At 38.0% G+C, this 20,166-nt stretch overlaps 1 protein-coding gene across 4 annotated transcripts in view; it reads right to left on the reverse strand.

Moving 5' to 3' along the window:
• tafa5 (TAFA chemokine like family member 5) overlaps positions 1 to 20,166 on the reverse strand; it is a 221,596-nt gene that overhangs the window by 91,301 nt on the left and 110,129 nt on the right. For all 4 annotated transcript variants that reach the window (XM_023952179.2, XM_023952178.2, XM_011490952.4 and 1 more), the window contains exon 2: positions 7,822 to 7,971. In XM_023952179.2, coding sequence (XP_023807947.1) covers positions 7,822 to 7,971 — 150 coding nt within the window. The remainder of the gene's footprint in view (positions 1 to 7,821; positions 7,972 to 20,166) is intronic.

Genomic DNA, 20,166 nt, shown 5'->3' on the forward strand with positions numbered 1-20,166 from the left:
TTTTAATGAGTCTGTGATGAGATACTGGAAAAATGTAAAAGTATTCTCTAATATCAGTGAATCGATGCAGAGGAAGATACAAATCTGAATAGGGGAAAAAGCTTCAGAACAGAACTACCAAGTTACAGTGTGTATATATATATAAATATATATATATAAATAAAACGCAAATACATCTCATGTGGATAATTATGTATTATATTTCGTATGTATATATGTATATATATATATATATATACAAACACATACATCCATACATCTGAATCTAATACTCATATATATATATATATATATATATATATATATATATATATATACAAACACATACATCTGAATCTAATACTCATACATATATATATATATATATATATATATATATATATATATATATATATATATATATAGACATTTTAACAGGATAAATTGAATATGTTTGTTTACAGCCTGTGTTGTACGCAGCCAGTGATTTTACTAGCAGCAGTGTTTCACTGGCCTTTTAAATGACTTACATTCCTAAATTGTAGTGTTAAAAAATCTCCAAAACACAGCAAAGAGTAATACTTTCAAGTTCATTCATTCATCTTTCCCTTTCGGGGTCACGGGGCTGCCGGAGCCTATCATGGCCACTTGTGGGCGAAGGCAGGGGACCCCCCTGGACAGGTCGCCATTGTGTTGCAGGGTAGAGTGTCCGCAATCACACACCCATGCACTCTCACATTCACACCTAGGGACAATTTGGAGTGACCAATTAACCTTTGACGAATGTTTTTGGACGGTGGGAGGAAGCCGGAGTCCCCGGAGAAAACCCATGGATGCACGTGGAGAACATGCAAACTCTAATCAGATGTTCTGTTTTAGGTCCCCCAGCCAGGACTTGAACCAGGGGCCTTCTTGCTGTAAGGCAAGAGCGCTAACCACTGCGCCACCGTGCAGCCCTACTTTCAAGTTATGTTGTCATTTATAATCCGAATCCTGAAGATATAAATGATTCTATTTAATGCCATACAAGCAGAAATGTAAGAATAAGGTGACGTTGAAAAAACGAGAGGTTTGCCTTTTTTTTTTAAATAGAACCTGGCAACACTTTCTTTGTTTCAAAGTCTACCAGAACCCCAAAGGTCTGTAATCCAATGTCATTTTCATCATAGAAGGATATGGACAAATCCTCTGCATGTGTCTGCATGTCAAAAGCTGCAGGTGAGGAAACATCCTAAAAAACATGAGCTATCATCTCCACTTTGCCTTTCATCAGCTCAAACATCTTAGTAGAAGGACATCAAACACATTCAGCTGAGACAAAGACTCCCCGTTGATCCTTAACAACCACGCGAAAGGGCTATGAGCCCCTCTGGAGTCTTCTCTTTCCTCCTGCACCATCCCTGCAGCCTGCGCCGGTGCGCAAAAGCCGATCATCTCATGCAGTCTCATCCTCCCTAATACAAATCAAGATCTGCGCTCTTAAAAGTTGCCAAGTGCAGATGCGATAAGGCTTAAGAGCATGAAATTGCAGATACTAAAGGGAATGCTTATGCAATACCAGTCTCCACTACAGGCCTCCAATGGGTGCCAAACACATAAAGCCGAGAGAGGGAAAGAGGAAAAATTGTAGTGTAACCGAGAGTGTAGAGAAAAGAAGAACACAGTACAAGCTGCCCCCCCAAAAGGAAAACGAAAAAAAAACAGCTTGAAAGCCTTAAGTTTCTGTTTTCTGAACTGGATGTCTTACCGTGTCGATGGCTTATCTTCTATATTCGCCTTCTTAAAGCCATAAACACGCAAAGCAGGTGGAAGATGAGAGGTGCACAACAATACAAGACGACTTTTGGCGCTCCCTCTGTTTTCATTACCTGCTGCTGTGTGAGGCTGCTGACAGAGCTGAAGATTATCCTGCGCGCACTGGATGACCGATGTCTGAAGCATGAAGGACACGATCATGTAGGCCAAGGCAAAAGCATATTACAACTGCAAGCAGGCCTCAAGGACTCCAGTAGATTAAACCTGATTGAAATCCCATTCGTGGCATTTGACGTTTTATCTGTCAGCTCCGTTGGCCGCCTCCTTTTTTATTTATTTTTTGAAAGACCCAGCGCTGAGAGGAGGCTGCTTCCCCATTTCAATAAACAAATAAGATTTGTGCATTACAGCTTTGGAAGGCAATAATAGCAGGCGGCGAGGTTTTGCACTGTGAAAGGCGTGTGTCACCAGGAAGTGGTATGACAAAAAGAACAGCGGAGAGAAATTATTGTAACGTTTAGGCCTACCTAAAAATCTTAATAAAAAAAAAAAAGGAATTCAACACTGTTCCTTAAAATCTGGAGGGCCTCATATAAGATTAATGCCAGTTGTGCTTCCTGATGTTGAAGCAATTTTGAGAGGCAGTATGTCAAAACGCCCATCTGATTTCTTTTTTATGAGTTGCAAATAAGGTTGGGTGTTACGGTGCATATGCTATCGCGACTAACGTGTAGCTGTGTCAGACTTTATTGTTTTTTACGTGTTGCTAAAAAGGTTGGGAGTTAGCATAGTGACAGTTACGTCTGTTTTAGCGGCACGAATCTGTTTTTTTTATGTTGCAAACAAGATTGGGAGTAAAAGATATAGTCAATATGCTAAAGTTTCTAATGTGGCTAACATGTAGCATGTGTCACAACCCATTCCCAAAAAACAAGAACGCAGTTAATAAAATCTGACTGACAAACTTTTCTCTGACTTTTTTGTCCCGTTTAACATGCGTTATGGTTTGGTGCGCCTTATATATAACAGAGTTCAAAAATAGACGATTCGTTGATGATGCAACGTCAAATGTGAAAAAATGTGGTAAAGCGTGGGTCTGTCCAAGTTTTCTGCATATGAGAACTGAACTGAGTGACTGAGATGTCACCTATTAAAAAGGGCTTTCTTCCATCCCCACTGAAATACAGTCAATTAAGTCAAAATCTTTTTGCGATCTGGACGTTGCCATGACAACGTCAGTAAGCACTGATTGGTCCGAGTTGGTTACGCGTCCATGGCAATAACTGTTGCCAATCCGAGCAGCTGCTTAAAGTCACGTAACACATGATGAGGTGAACAGAATCCGGTAGTTTTCTAAAATAAAACTTCCGTCAATATCACCCAGTAAATTAAACGGAAATAATCGAAGTTTGCGTGTGCATTTTTTTCTGTCTGCGGCTCGGTACCAAATGATACACGGACTGGTTCGCGGGCTGGGAGTTGAGGACTACTGGGTTAATCGTTAGCAATATTGCATACTTTTATTGAGGCATCTGATTGGACAGTTTGTAACTTGAATAACTTGCGCTATAGAAAACATAAATAATAAGAATTATCAAAAACGTGTTAAAAAAGATGTAAAAGAGCAAGAATGATTATTCTGACTGAGTAATAGCAGTTTATTTATACATACAAAGTCTATGGGATTTTGGCTTGTTGGAACCAGCAAGTACTTCCAATTTGAAACATGGGGGGGGGGGCAATCAGTCCAGTTCTCATATACAGTCAATGATCCAGACAATGGAGTCTCTCTCCCATACCTTAAGCTTAAAAATGGCATCGCGAGGTAAATTTAAGAAAAACACTTAATATGCTCAAATAGTTCCTTTGATGCCAGGAAATAAAAAACAACAAAAAAAAGATTATATATTCAATATTGCAGAAAATGAAGCCTCATCATGTAAGCTCCACCATAATGATGTGTAAGGCAATATTTTGCAGCACACTGCCAGGAAGCAGGTCTAAGAAGAAATTCTTCAGAGTGCCACAATTTGCAACTGATTATATGTAAGTTGGTTCCTTGCAAAAAAAATAAAATAAGGATCCCTGCACTTACGTTCCAACATGCACTTTCACATCGTTAACTTTATTTTTATTCAGAAACTAATCAAGTTGTTTTGGCTGCATGCGACACAGACAACAGGGCCAATGTGGCTCTGTGTATAAAGGATAGATTAGGTGCTTTGAGGTTCATTCACACTAGGATAGTTTACCAGACTTGGTTTGATTGGGTTGGGGGAAGCAGGAAAATTTCCTGCCTTTGTTTGGTTTAGCTTACTTCCAGAGTGCTGTGGAGCAGAGCGAAACACCTGGACACTTTCACTAGCAGGTTGTTTCGGGGAGGTACTGCATAGAACAAGAAAAAAAGGACTTTAACTCTTTAATGTGTTTTTTTTAATGCATAAAATATACAGAGAGGGTTTTTCTTAATTCAGTCGGGCTTTTGCACTAGGACGGTCTGACATAGTCACCTTAAATGGGCAGTATGAAGAATTCCACAAACCATTCTGATTTAGTTTCCTCTGATCCACTGTAATAAAGTATGCTTATAATCAAAAACGAAAAAACATATGTACATATGTCAAAAATCTATTTTTATAATGACTGTTTCTTTGCTTTTTGAGCACATGAATATTCGGACAAAATTCGATTTAGTGGGCAGCAAATACCAAAAAAATCCCACTCATGACTTATTAGGTTGCCTCCTGCAAATTGTAGTCTCTAGAACAGGCCACATAAAGCAACGATTTGAAGATTTGAAGCTCACCAGGAAGTATGCTGCAGTTCCTGAAGTGACCACTAAAGGCTGGTTTCAGTGGGGAGCAATTTCCTTTTGTCTCTCATGTTAAAAATGTATTCTTATACACCCAAAAACAACATATATATATCAAAAATTGTTTTATAATAATGTTCTCCCCGTGTTTCATTTGAAACGCATTAGTGCTGGGAGGGGGAATATTTTTTCTTTTTTAATCAGCAACTATAAGATTAATAGATTTCGGATTGGGACAGTATGTGTGTGTCTTTAATGGATCCATTTTTATTTTCAATTGTTCCCCCCATTCTCTCATTTTTCAAACAGTCAATGAAGTTTGCCAAATGGTGGTGTGCCTGAACCAATGTAGCCTTTTTTTTTTTATGGGATGAATTTTGAGCAGTGGTCACCAACCCTGTGCCCGCGGGCGCCCATGCACCCCAGAGCATCCTTTGCGGGGCCCGCAGGGAATGCTCCAAAAATAGCACTGATCATAGAGCAAATCAATATATCGTGGCAATCTTGGGGTTAGCTCCACCTTTAGCTTTTAAAACTCATGGGAAGTGGGGAATCTCGGGTGTGTTAAATCGCTCACCATAAGTGAGGGAGCTGTGAGCAGAAGTGAGGTTAATGCTGTTTGGCTGGTGGTGGGTGTGTTCAAAATAAACGGACAGATATGATCTTCCGCTAACTAATGTGAGTGTCGGTCTCAACAAACCAGGATTGTGCTTTGCATGGGGCACGGAAGTGGCGCCCTTCATACTACTTAGTGCCCATGATATAGCCCTCAGTCTCAAAAAGGTTGGTGACCCCCAATTTAGAGGCTATACATATTGTGTATATTTATATGTCTGGAACAAGCACCATTTCATTGTAATGAAATGATTTGAAGTAGAGTTGCCCTACTTTTAGTAAACTGCATTTAAGTTTTCTTTGAAAATTTACTCTGTTTGGACTGCATTTATAATCTAGATAAACTAAACTAGGTTTCATATAAAGGATGACCCAGAGCTCATCTATCAGTGCAAATCTGAGATTCTTATGTTTATTCACTTCCAGAATTCAGATTAGCCTTTTTGGGATTCTCCTTGGAAACAAAATCTAGTCTAGATCAAACATCCCAGTGTCAAAGAGCGCCCTTAAACGGATTCGAAGGACACGGTTGTGGCAGCTATTCCTCCACAACTCATTGGTCGATTACAATTCCTCTGCAGCAACGCAGAGCTGCCTCCTCACGCGCTCACATGTGAAAACAGAGGAACTGAAGATACGAGCGACAACTGTGAGGACACAGCCGGACGCAGCAGAACAAAGACATCCAAAGACATCCTGAGTTATGGCTCGCCACAGGTCCATCTCAGTAATGTGTATCTTTTCTTCACCTGAGCACACACACCCTCCAGTCCCTCCACGGGTGAAGGCTGCATCATGAGAGCAGCCACAAAAAAAATAAAATAAACCTAGTGAGATGTTGGCAAAGATGTCATATGAAGGTATAAACTGCTGTAGAGTAAGAATAGCGCCTGGAGAAAAGACACCATGGCAACCACTACCGAGCATTTTCTGCTCTAGTTCACCATTACAAAAAGTCTAACAACAGGAAGCTGTCATAGATCGTATGAAACAATTTCATTTACAAACACAAAAGAAAAACAGGTGATGCGCCGTGACCCAAGTATCCACTGTGAACTTTGAAAAACGAAACCAGGCCAACACATAAAAGTAGAATTGAACTATATAATTAAGTAAAAAAAATTAAAGCTATGAGTAAAAAGTCCATTTTCTTTTAAAATTAGGCTAAAGTTGTACATGTTTAATAAATAAGATTCAAATAAACATATTGTTTTTTTATATGGATTATGGTATTGTGGGCCTTTCCTTTGGGCGGTTTGCTCATATATTACGATTGAAAATTCATGTTATAGCTTCAATCTTCAACAGATGGCCTCAAGCTGTCTTTAAACATTCCAATTTAGGGCAGGAATCAAAGCGGAAAATATTACTCTAATATTACTGTAAATTATTTAAAACTTTAAAAAGTGTTTAGATGCGTATAGGTGCAAAGGATTTGCTCCATTCATTAGCTTTCTACAAAACTATAACTTTGTGACTTTTCTTTGCATCAAAAAACTATTGTAGTTTAGTTTACTGCGCAAACATTCGAAGGGTTAACATTGTTTGTTATATACTGGCTACATCTTTAGTGTAAAAGGGTTCAAAAGGGGCGGGGCCACAACATACTAGTTGTCCAATGGCTATTTAGACATTCCTCACAATATCATTTCTTTCCTAAAACAATTGTAAAACTTTATCCGTTTTTTTTTTTTTTTTTTTTTTATTCCTTATTACATGTATGCATTTTATAGTATTTTTCAAATTCAAATGTATGTAAAAGATGTTTTCTCCACAGCAAAAAAACAGATGTGGTTTAATGCCCACACAGCTTAAAATTTTCATAAATAATAAGGTTTTTGTCTTCATTTTAATTTGATGTTTTCCTTCTGTAAAGCACTTTCTGTTGCTTTGGTATCAAAAGTGCTTTATTGTTAAAGTTTAATTTGATTATAGTTCTTTGTCTTTTCTTTTTTTTTTAGACTTCAGTAAATATATATTTTTTTTACGCATCAAAAAGAAAACTGTTTTTGCTTTTAACAACTAAAGATTATTTAGATATCAACATAGAAAAAGCACAAAAATACCGTCTTCTCCGAAATGATTCTTACCCTAAAGCTGTGAATGACTTCAGAGGGCACACGATCATGCAAAAGTGTTGCTAGCCAATAAAAACAAATCATATTTTAATGATGTGGAAAGATTTGGTGCAGTGTTTAAGTACTCCTTCTTGGTTGATCCCCTTAACCCTTGTGCTATCCTATGAGGTCCAGATGACCCCACCCTTATGTTGACGTGTTATCCCAACCATAACAAAGGTGGAGAGGATTTCATGTCTGCCGTGGACAACCAGTGAAGATGCCAAATCATTGAAGAAAAAAAGTTCAGCGGACTGTCTTGTGGGGCCATCTGAACCCCACAAGATAGCACAAGGGTTAAAGCTACCAGTAAAAACTGAACCAACCCCTTCTTTAGGACAAGATTGTGCTTTGCATGTTTCCCCATCAAAAATGTACTCCATTTGAGTGCTAAAGTCAAGCACACATCAGGAAGTGCGTGTTCATGTATAAGTAGTTCCCACTGAAGCAAAGCTACTTACTGGAATGGAAACTACTTAAACACCAAGTGGCCCTTAAAAAAAAAAACAATGCAAGCAAAGCCAGGATCTCCCCTCCTCTTACCATCCACGCAGGCGGGCCTGGCTCTCGTTGTCCCAGCGATCTGGCCCTTCTTACAAGCGCAGCGGGCCGTCTGCCTGGCGATGGTTCTCCGCGGTTGGCTGCTGTCCCTGTCCAACGTCACAATCTCGCACGTCCCCGCTGCCAGCTGGCCTGGAAATGACATTGCACCACATGATGCGAGGTCAGAGAGATTCAGTCATAAACAGGGCAGAAGGCACTGTGCCGTCTGCGCCTTCGAATTTGTATGTTCATGTTTAGAGGAGGAAACCCTCAGTAGGCTCGGTCAGAATGATGCCTTGTTTTGTGTTTCTTTTTTTTTATGCAACACATCATTAACATAAAGAAGCTTCATCACACAGGATGATACACACTGCATTGTTGTACCGAAAGGGAATGAGTTTGACTGTTCATACAAAAAAACAGGAAGCCCCAATTTCCTTAACCTTGTGCTATCCTAGGCACTTAAACGTTGGGTGTGTGGTCATCTAGACCCCATAAGACAGTGCACTGAAACTTTTTTCTTCAATGATTTGTGATCTTCACTTCACTGGTGTCCATGGATTACATGAAATCCTCTTCACCTTTATCCACCTTTGTCAAGGTAGGGATAACACGTCAATGTAAGGGTGGGGTCATCTGGACCCCATAAGATAGCACAAGGGTTAACCAATGTCATAAAGTTGCTTTTAGAGTTAGAATTTATACAGTTTCTTCAAACCCGAGAGGTCTGGATCTATGAAGTTTCTCCAGGAACTAGAAACACTGCAATTGTCCCCCAAGCAATTGGGAAGACTTTTAAAGCAAAGAGGTAGTCAATAAATTCAGCCATCTTTAAGTTCCCCAACTAGCTATTTCCCATGAAGGCCACATCCAATCAGCAATCCTCTTTCAAAGTAATGCACCTATTACCAACGAACGAAGCGCATGAATACTGATGAAGTTTGTAATTGCTGCCAAGTCCTACCATCTTGCACACACACCACCCTCAATATATTCAATCAGGTGACCTTTGGCCTTGTAGCTGGGCCCTTGCTGCTTGCAAATTAACCTTTGTCTGTGCGCGGAGGCCCCCCTCCCCGGTGCCATTCTGGAGGGGCTTCTCTGGGTCTAATTGTGATTGGCAAGAGGATGGAAGTCGTGATTAAATCTGGACTTGAGTCCCGAACACTTGGGTGGCTAGCTTAATGAACTGAGCTGCGAGGGGTCACATCCAGGGTAATGGGGATCTATCAGGATTCATCCACACAGAGGTGCCTGTGGTGACCGCAGTCAGCGGCTGAGTTAAATATCGCAAATGCAATATTTAGCTTGTTAAACAATCATTAATGTGGCTTTTAGCTAAAATGTAAAAGGCACGGGAGCATGTTTGTTCTATCTTCAAGAAGCCTTTATCTTCTTTTTGTCAACAGAAAAGGCATGAAAATGGAACATTTGACAGAATTCAGCTCGTCTTTGGACGCATTTAGAAAAAAAGGAAGCTATTACTTGTTTTCATTTTAAAAATCGTTTTTATTTATGTACGAATAAATTTATAATCTTGTTAAAAGACAAAAAAAAGGCTATTCTGTAAAAAAAACTTTGAAATATAAGAAGCTTATGTTAAAAGTAGGTATGTCCCAATCAGGGTTTTTTGGTGCCCCGATCCGATTGTCATTTGATTTTGCTTATGATTTTTTGTTTCCAATTTTTTTTGTTTAATAAACCTTCTTTTATCATTTGAAACTTAAACAGAGCAGTCCTGTTTAGCCCTTTTTTTTAAATAATTTAACCTATTTTTAAGCAAAAATGTCAAAAACCTTGTATTTTACGCGTATTAATGAAAGTTGATCTAAAAATAAAGTAATAAATTGATTTTTTCTGATTGATTAAATGTGGTGGCAAGACAGCCTGACAGGTATGATTAATTTTAAGATTTGAAATGCTGCTGTTGTAAAAGATATGAAACTTATATACTAATAAAAAAGGCAAAAAAAACCTAACTCCTCAAAATATGACACTATTCTTTTTTAATACTGGCCCAAAAAGGCTAACAAATTTACAACATTAACTGTTCCAATAAGCAAAATTTCAGAACAGCACGGGGATCAAAACACATTTTTAGTTTTCCCATAAATGTCTGCTTTTAATTAAAAATAATGTGGCAGTGTTCATGATTTTTATTTATTTATTTAATTTACCAGCAATGTTGCAGATTGTCATCCAGTTTCCTCGCAGTCATAAGGAAACGGGATGATGAAGAGAGGAAATAGTAATCCTATTTCCTGGAATAGCCTCATGAATCGTGGGAAAAAATCTACAACTGGCAGGAGTCCTCAAACTAACCCAAAAGCTTGTAGCAGCAGCGCAGTGATTTGTCATCGCACTTATCTGCCTCTGTTGTTGAGCAGTTGTCAGCTTGGCCAGCCAAATGGCTGATTAAAATGTATGTGTGGCCACCCTAGAGTGAAATGAAAGCACTGACTGAGGCTGAAGATAGATTCATGTGGCAGAGCGTATGGCCTAATACCATGTAATGTTATTGACATGCTCCTATGCTTTATTATTTCTCCTCCCGCTACTCAGCACATCTCAATTCCTCTCCCATACGACACATTTTGACAAATGTCTACAACAGAGAAATGATTTGTCTTTTCAAATAAACCTTTATTTTATTTCATTTATCACGTATCAAAAAAAGAAAAAGTAAATAGAAACAGAACATACAACAATGCTGGATGTGATGGATGGTTGCCAAAACCCCACAAGGGACTTAACATGTGGCAACCCCCATAAGTCTATAAGCTAAACTTTATATACACACACACACACACACACACACACACACACACACACACACATATATATATATATATATATATATATATATATATATTTAAATGTCCACAGGGGGGTGCCACAGGGTTCAATATTAGGACCTCTACTTTTCATTTTATATATTAATGAACTAGGACAAGATCTTCAAGATGCTAATATTCATCTTTATGCTGATGACACAATTATCTATTGCTTTGGACGAACTCCTGCGAAAGCAGTTGAATCTTTACAGAAAGCTTTTGATAATGTGCAGCTTACACTTCTGCAATTGAAACTTGTCCTAAATGCTGAAAAGTCCAAATTCATGTTCTTTTCTAATGCCAAAAAGGTGCCAGAAGATCTCCCTAAGATTCTCACTCTTCACGGAGATGCTATAGAGCAAGTACATGAGTACAAATACCTTGGGGTCTTACTTGATGACTCCTTGACATTCAAGCCCCACATTGAAAATGTTGTGAAGAAACTAAAACTGAAATTGGGTTTTCTTTTTAGAAATAAGCTTTGCTTCTCTTTCAAAGTAAAAAAAAGACTTGTGACAGCAACATTTCTATCTGTTTTAGACTACGGGGACCTTTTGTACATGAATGCTTCAAATCATTGTCTTTATAGATTAGACTCTGTGTATCATGCTGCTCTGAGGTTTATCACCAATTGTAAAGCATTAACACATCACTGTGAACTGTACTCTCGTGTGGGGTGGTCATCTCTGTCCACAAGAAGGCAAGGACACTGGTACATTTTTATTTACAAGGCCATGCTTGGACTGCTTCCCTCCTACATTGGAGATTTACTACAGAGGAGAAATGTTGATTCATATTCATTGCGTTCAAATGATCAACTGTTGCTCAATGTTCCATTTGTCCGCACAGAACTGGGAAAAAGATCTTTTTCTCACGCTGCTCCCACGTCATGGAACACACTGCAAAAAAACTGGAAGCTCCCTGATCTTATCTTTTTAAATGATTTTAAAACCAGACTGAGAGCACTTGAGGTCAACTCCTTTAAATGTAACTGTTTTTATAATTGAATGTAATTTTATTTGTTGTCTGTGTTTGTAACTTGTTGCTGCTCCCTTGCAAAACTCCCTTGCAAAAGAGGTTTTTAATCTCAACGGGACTTTCCTGGTTAAATAAAGGTTACATTACATTACACACATATATATATATATATATATATATATATATATATATATATATATATATATATATATAAAGTACAGATACAGATATATATCTAAAGTATATATATATATATATATATATATATATATATATATATATATATATATATATATATATATACACACACAAAAATGTATTTTCATGTCTCCAGAGATCTAAATCTAAGAGGAATTAATAAATGCTTAGAGGCACACACTTGTAAAAATGCTTAGTTTAGGCTTCTGGAGTATGGTCTTAAAGCTGCAGTGCATTAGAGTCATGCTGAGATTGCACGCTGAGCGAGACAAGAAGGAGCCCTTTCCAACGTATCTTAGAGTGTCCTCCGAAATCTGCTAGAAAAAAAAAACTTCTGTCAAAAAAATGTTCTTGACAACAGTGGAAATGGAGTTTTGGTTTAATTAGCCCTTGTTTTACTGTGATGATCTTGGCAACATCTAAAAGGAAAAATGTTTTCTGACTGAAAACTAAAGATAAGTAAGCGCTAAATTAAGTAGATTTTCTTAGGTCAGAGTTGTTCATAGGCTGTGACAGCTGACACTGCAATATACTTTCTGGTCATCCCTCATGAGGATAAGAGGCAACAATCTCTGGGTAACCTATGTTTGACTGAAATCTTACCAAATATTTTAAAACAAAAAATGTTAAATTAAGAATTATGGCAGATTTTCACTGGTCCATCTGCAGTGCATCTCCATTGCATTACATTGACACACAAAAATAAAACATTCTGTAACCAATCAGGGTGTTTACATAGCCTCCGCCATGTCTGCGTTTGATCTCCGTCCCTCCGCAACGGAAACTTTAGGCAGGAATTCCATTTCCGGTCCATAGACACGTTGATTTCACGGCAAAAAGATGGGAGAAACAAAAGAAAAAAAAAAAGTCAATTTTTACTTTAAAAATAAAAATTTGATTTTAGATTTAAGGTGCCGTTCTCACGTGGTAACCAACGTTAACACCACGGGTAACACTGTCGTCGACTGCAAAATTAGACAACAAAAGTACTAAAACATATTTTTTCCACAAACATGCATCTTACAAGGACTCAGTGAGGGTGACACAGGGGTGGGAAGGGCAAATCACACCTCCGGAAGCCAGGAGGTACGGCCAGCAGACACAACAGAGACAGTGACGGTCTAAGATAAGATAAGACTTAATTCATCCCACGATGGGGAAATTCTTTTGTCTGCAGCGGCAAAAATTACATTCAAATAGCAAAAAGTGACATTCAAGCAAAGTGACCCTCAGGTTCAACAGTGCAACACCACAAAAGACCATCTGCAACCTACACAACACAGTTCATTAAATTAAACAAAAAAAAAATAAAGAAAAAACGCCAAACTGCCGGTTGTGAGACGGATTCTCCGCAAAATGCATCACGGTGAAAAGCCGCCTTTTTTCCGCAACTGAATCAATTACCTGATTTACTTTGATTGCATAATCATTCTAAGAGTACTGGCATGTCCACATTGAAAAATGTAAGTTTTTCTGACTGTCAGCATTGTATAGCAAGGTAACAAACAAAATAAGAAGGATATTTTTTAGTTGTTATATTTAAACGGAAGATCAAATGGCTAGCTAAAAAGACATTTTATCCATTTTCCTAGAGTTGTTTTTATATTTAGAACGGACAGCCTAAGCAATTAACAAATGCTGGAGCATCCAGGCATGTAGATGGAGCCCCAGTGGGCTGCCTAAATAGCATTACAACATGGCGAGACGTCAACACACATTTCGGTCATGGAGTTATGTTTGAAAGCATTGTGATGGAGGGAGCGTTTTCCTCGAAATGCTTTATCACATCTTTCTTCCTCACAGGCAGTTAGCTGACAATGCTTTGTGTGGGAGAAAGCAATGATATCGGCATTCCTGGAGCCCTGCAATCTAACTAGCAGAGCCAAAAATATGTAGCGTAAGGTGAGGAGCCTTAACCGCATCAAATATACCGTATTGATCCCAGACTTGGAGAAACAAGGATGTTGTGGCTTTTTTCGTTTCTTTTTCTGCATGCCAATGACAAGCACATGCTTATTTCTACACATAAAAAAACAGGAGCATAGAATGGCTGAAGCATTCCATGCTCTCTCCCAACGCAGACATACAGCAGCTTGACATAGCTAGAAACTGGCATCACATCTGCTCTCCTGGAGACGACTCAATGCGTGTGTATCTAGGTATGTCTGCTTGTACATGTCAGACCGAAAAGCTGTATCACTGCGGCACGCCGCAGCTGATCAGGATGAGGAAACAGAGTCTGGCTCCAAGACTGCCAGTCAGAAATCGTAATTTAGATCCAAATGCTACATTACCAGAACTTTGATGTCGTCCCTCCAGCCTGAGGCCTGGCAGGGTCGTTTTTAAATGAATCCTTTTTAGCGGGGCTTAATCAGGGACTGGTGAAGCCAACTGAGCAGCATGGAGTAACAGGGAAGGGAGTGAAGCACAGAAAATTACAGCTTTAGGTCAGAGAAAGAAAAAGGAATGGATCAGATGATATAGGGCTTGAGTGAAACCCCTCAAATGATGTCCACATGACAGAAACAATCAAGGCACCCTCTGCTTTTATTGCAGTCTTGACCCTGTTGATCAATAAAAATAGTGGGTCCTTGATGTTTCAAAATGTTACCAAAGGAGAGGTGTATAGACTGGAGAGTCATGTCAGGCCAGTTTAATAAAAATACAGAAGAAACTCCAATTAGAGTCGCATGCGTCAGAACTGTCAACCAATGCTAGACTGTGTTAGGCTAGCACAACATAATCTATTGATCTATGGTCCTGCACATGGCCTTTTCTTTTTAGTCTTTCCATGTACATGAACACGAAAATCGAACCGTATATAAAGTCCACTGTCAGTGAATTTGATTTAACTGTCAAAAAAGGAAGCATTGACGCTGTTAAAGAGTAACGCGGCATAATATACATGAATGTTGCTGTTAGCTCTATTACCCGACAGACTAACCAACTTTTAATTACCAAACAAATAAGATGGTTGGTAATAAAGATACTACGAGGATATATTTGTGCCACCACATTGAGAACAAGGTCACAGTTCTGTGGTCAAAAGGTTCTAAATCGTGAACAAAATGTTCAGTTTGAAAAACTTTAATTGAAAATAATTAAATCTTTGCTTTCATAATATTTTATATGTTTCAAAACACATTTTGGAGTACGACACAAATGTCTCATCTTGCTTTCACTCTACCTTTGTTTTTGCATTCACAACTTTCAGTTAAACGTAATATTTGTTCCACATATTTACATATGTATGCTGGATGGGCACAGAGTAAAACACGGTTAGATACCCAAGGGCAGATTGAGCTAGTATTGGGCATCTACTTTTTACCACTTTTATTACATATATTTCTCTTATACTTTTATTCTTTTTACTCTTTTTTTATGATGATTAATGACTTTTAAATATTTTTAAAATTCTTTTTATGATCCTAATATTGAATGTATTGTGTATTTTGTGGAGCAAAGGATGGATATGAAAGGACTCTCTATCTCCATTTTTGGGACAATTACCATAACAATGTCCATGATAGAGTGAAGTGGAAAACGATGATTCGCTGTGGCGACCCCTGATGGGAAAAGCCGAAAGAGAAAGACCATAACAATGGTGAGCTACTAACATATTCCAGTGAGGGTCCTTGGGCGGGTTCCTTAACGCTACTGCCTACCTCATAACCCATGAGTGACAACAAAACACATGTCATGCCAGCTCAGACGTTGCCCCGTCAAACAAGGTCTGCTTCAGGTGCTGGGGGACCAGAGCAACCTGATGGAAAGTGGGCTACTGGAACAAAATGGAAATGGACTAGATCTGAGAACAAGGTTCTGTTGGAATGCTACAATTCAAATATTCCCACGCAAACAGGCCTCTGGTAGAGGACCCGGGCTTGGGTGAGAAACCACCCGCGGAGGGGTGAGAGAGGCGTTCTTTTTAAAAGCGTATAGTGTAAGTGTAAATGTATACATGTAGATATAGTTTAGGCTAAATTTGTTTTAATATACATTTCAAATTAAGCTATACAATGCTGCCAGGTAACATTATAAAATAAACTCATTACTAGAATACATTTATTTAATTATAAACTGAAAACAACAGATATATCTTTTTTTGTTAAGTGACAAAGCCCCTTAAAACACATTCTTCATCATCAAAGTTCTGTCGACATTTCCCACAAAGAGCACTCTTTCATGGTGACGAAGGAAGACAGAACGGACCGGACAGTCTATTTTGGGTGAAGCAAGCTTGTTTCAACGCTTCGTTTCCTATGAGGAGAAAAGATTTGACTTGCCTGCTGTCTTTTTTACAAAAAATGCAAAACAGAGCAGCGATCCCACTGAAGTACGAACACTTACACACACTCGAAAGAATACACACGCATAAAAGAATACAAGCGTGAACGCAGTGTATAAATGCCAATTATAACCTCAAGGCAGGCTTTCCTCTACTCTTGTGTCAGTTGGTGAATATATGCTCATATGAACTGTAAACGGTAAAGTATTTACAACTGAATTCATAACCTTTTGCTGTTTATTCTTTTTGAATAAGGAGCAAATAGGAAATAAATAGGATTTGTTTCACTGTTTGAGTTAACTGTTAGCATGTACACACCTAAAAGAGTAACGTAAAACGGTAAAATTGAAATGTAAATCCTCAAGAGTTGACTTGTCAATTTAGAAAAACATTATAAAAAATTTCAAAGCTTTGAAAAAATGAACTTTTCTACTTTTTCAACATCTTTTCAATTTGGGCTAATTAGCTTACTGCTAACGATAGCTAGCAGTAATAGGTCCAGAACTACGGAAGCCCCCTCTGACCAAAATGTGTTTTCTGCTTTGCAGCTCAAGACACAAGAACAAGGAGTCATCAGAATTCACATATGCTTAGCAGATGTTTTGCCCCAGGTTTTAGAGCACTCTTTCCATACAGGGGATCCATTATTCAATTCTTTGCCAGTTCATATACAGGCAAAAGTATTTGGAAACAGAAACTTTTTAGCACCTTCATTTTTTAAATGAAAAATGAAAGTATGAAAAATATTTCACAAATACATAATTTATTTGCCTTGTAAAAATAAGATGTGACAGATATGTTCTTTTTACGATATTTTTCACACCAGATTACTGTCAATAAAGGGTCTATTTTATAAATTATGCCATATAAAAAGGCGCACCGGACCATAAGGCACATTAAGTAAGACAAAAGACTCAGAAATAAATCTATTAGTCAGTCAGGCTTTATTAATTACGTTCAGAGTAACTCTAAAACTTGTTTGTAACACACTACACATTAGTCACATTTTTAGGAGTTAGCAGATTTACACGCGTATTTACATATTTAAAGGCATTAGGATAATTACAATACCTGTAACATCTGACCTTGTTTGAAGCACACAAAAACAGATTGAAACCACAAAAACAATTATTATTGTGACTACGCGAACTCCCCAAACTTGATAGTAACATGTTAAAAAAAATACAGTCCGACAGCGCTACACATTAGCCCCATTAGCTCATTTATAATACCGACATGTCAAAAAAGCAGATTAATACTGTTAAACATATGTTATTGTCTACGCTAAGACCCAACTCTGTTGGTAACACATTAAAATAAAGTCCAACACTGCTACAGGTTAGTTGTGTTAGCATACGCACAATATCATTCAACAAAACATTTTGACAGTGCTGTGTGATTCTGAAAATCACTCAGAAAGCACAACCAGACTGAATTTATAAAAAGGCACTCCAGATTATAAGGCACGCTTAAAATGAATGGTCTATTTTTTTTAACTGTCAAATGCAAGGGGCACCGAACTAAAAGGCCAATTAGCAAGACAAGAGTCAGAGATAACTTAATCAGTCAGTCAGACTTCATTTACTGTAACTGCAGAAGTTATTTGTAACATGATGTATGTTAGCCATGTTAGAGGAATTTCCTGCTTTTGGGTATTCACAATATCTGTAATTCCTAGCCTTGTTTGCAACACGTAAAAATCCAGACTGGTACCGCTAAAACAAACGTCACTGTGACAACGCTAACTCCCAACCTGGTTAGTAACATGTAAAAGGAAACCTGGGCTATGTCTGAATTTTTTCACTACTCTCTCACTTCTAAAAAACTATATAGTGCTAAACTATTTAGTGCCCTGGATTTTAAAAGAAATTTGGAGAGCATGCTCACTACTTGACATATAATACATCCCTGTTTTCACGAAGTGAAAATCTAATTAATATGAGCAGGTTCCAACCTGTATTTATTAATTTACTGTGTTCTGGTGGGGGTGGGATTATATAAGCTTGCTTCTTCCCACTCCTTTTCAAGCAATAAATCAAACACTACTTATACTTTAGTTAATGATTGCTGTATTTAATTAAGCAAATGTGATTTAAGTGACGTATTTGTTTTGTTTTCTGTCTTTTTAATCTATGCATTTCATCATTTCTGTAATGAGTTTGATAAATATGTGTAAATTCTTTATTGCTTTGACTACAATGCTTGAAATGAATCAATAAATAAAAAATCAAATCAAAAACATTGATGTTTTATTAAAACATCAACAAAAAAACATTTAGTCTATACTTTGCAGTGCTGTCCGAATCTCTAACTTTAAAATCCATGGCTCTAGAAATTTTCCAGAAGTCTCTGCAAAAAACAGTGTGCATCAAAGCTCACTGATTGGCAAGTATAGACCACAATGCATTGCGTTTGGACAGTTTTTGTGTGTGTGGGGGGGTGTTTAAATGTATTTTTTTAATAAAAAATCAACATTTTCATTTTCAGAACAAAGTGGATTCATAAATATTTGTCATAAAAATTACATTTTCACTTTGTGAAATTGGTGACATAATTTTCGCAGTTTAGAAAAAAAAGCACAATATAGTTTTATAGTAATTATTGTGTAGTGAGTAGTGAAGTAATTGAGTAGTAGAGTGATTGTGTAGTGAGTAGTGAAGGAATTCGGACATGGCCCTGTTCCAAGAACGATTACACATTAGCTGTGTTGGTGTTTTCACAATAACACTCAACCAAACATTGTCAAGCACTGTTTCCCTTTAAAAATCACTAAAATGTCAGTAAACACAAACAGAATAACATATTTAACCCTTGTGCTATCTTGTGGGGTCAAAATGACCCCACCCTTACATTGACGTGTTATACCTACCATGACAAAGGGGGATAAAGGTGAAGAGGATTTCATGTAATCCATGGACATCAGTGTAGTTCACAAATCATTGAAAAAAAAAGGTTCAGCGCACGGTCTTGGGTGACCCCAACTTTGGGTGACCCCACACCCAAAATTGCCTTGGATAGCATAAGGGCTAATAAACTCCGGATTATAAGGCGCACTGCTGTATTTTGAAAAATGAAGGCTTTTGAGTGTGATGGCAAGGAAAATACTGTTTTAAAAAAAGGGAATTTTTGGCCCCACAGGTAATAGTGAAAGATGGAATCCCTCCAATAACTGATCCATTCCAGTCAGACGACTGCAGGCAGAACACGAGGCTTTGAGGTTAAAATAAATCCATTCAGTCCACATGTAGTTTTTACAAGCTTTTTCATAATGAAAGCGGTGAACATTTTCCTGCTGTGACCTTGCGTAAAGCACATCAAGAATGGAGTTTTCCCATGAGACGCCCTCTTTTTAACTGGTGTTAGTGTTTCAGAATAATGAACCCTGCTTAATAACAGGGCGTCGGCATGAAACAATGAATGATCATCCATTAAAAAAGGAAGAGATAAGAGAAAACAAATGGCCTTGGCGACCTTTAGCAACACAGAAACTCTTGTGTGCCTATTCCCTCGTACCTGTGCTACTTTATTGCTGCAATTAAGCACGTACCTCCTGTCCCCCCTGAGGATACCACCACAACAGAGCAGTGATGATAAGGTGAAGTCCCCTAAATTTTGCTATGATTTCACACACTAAAGACCTCTGGGTAAATGTGTTGGTGTGCAATAATTTCCACCTTTTTTTTGCACCCTTGGGACATGGAAGCAAGGTCTGCCAGATAGAGTTAGGCCCCATTGATGGCTAACTGGACCTAAATCTGTGAAAATCTATTATAAAGTGTTTCTGCTGCTTGTAGGCTCGGTGAGAACTAATGTTTAGGTTTTTCATTATGTTCATTGCTCAACTGTTGTTGCCGATTTTAGAAATGAGCTTGCATTTGCATTTTTCATTTTCCCTTGTAATTATTTTCGCCATCTACCGTTCAACCCCCCCTCCCCCATCTTCCCACAAACAAATTCAGTCATACGCCGATACTTTGATCATTTGCAGTCAACAACTGTCACGCTTTCAACCGACAAAACATCAGCTGACAAATTGAATTCCTGGGA

This window comes from Oryzias latipes, chromosome 23 (assembly GCF_053564925.1).
Source record: "Oryzias latipes strain Hd-rR chromosome 23, Olatipes_Hd-rR_3.1".
Lineage (NCBI taxonomy): Eukaryota > Metazoa > Chordata > Actinopteri > Beloniformes > Adrianichthyidae > Oryzias > Oryzias latipes.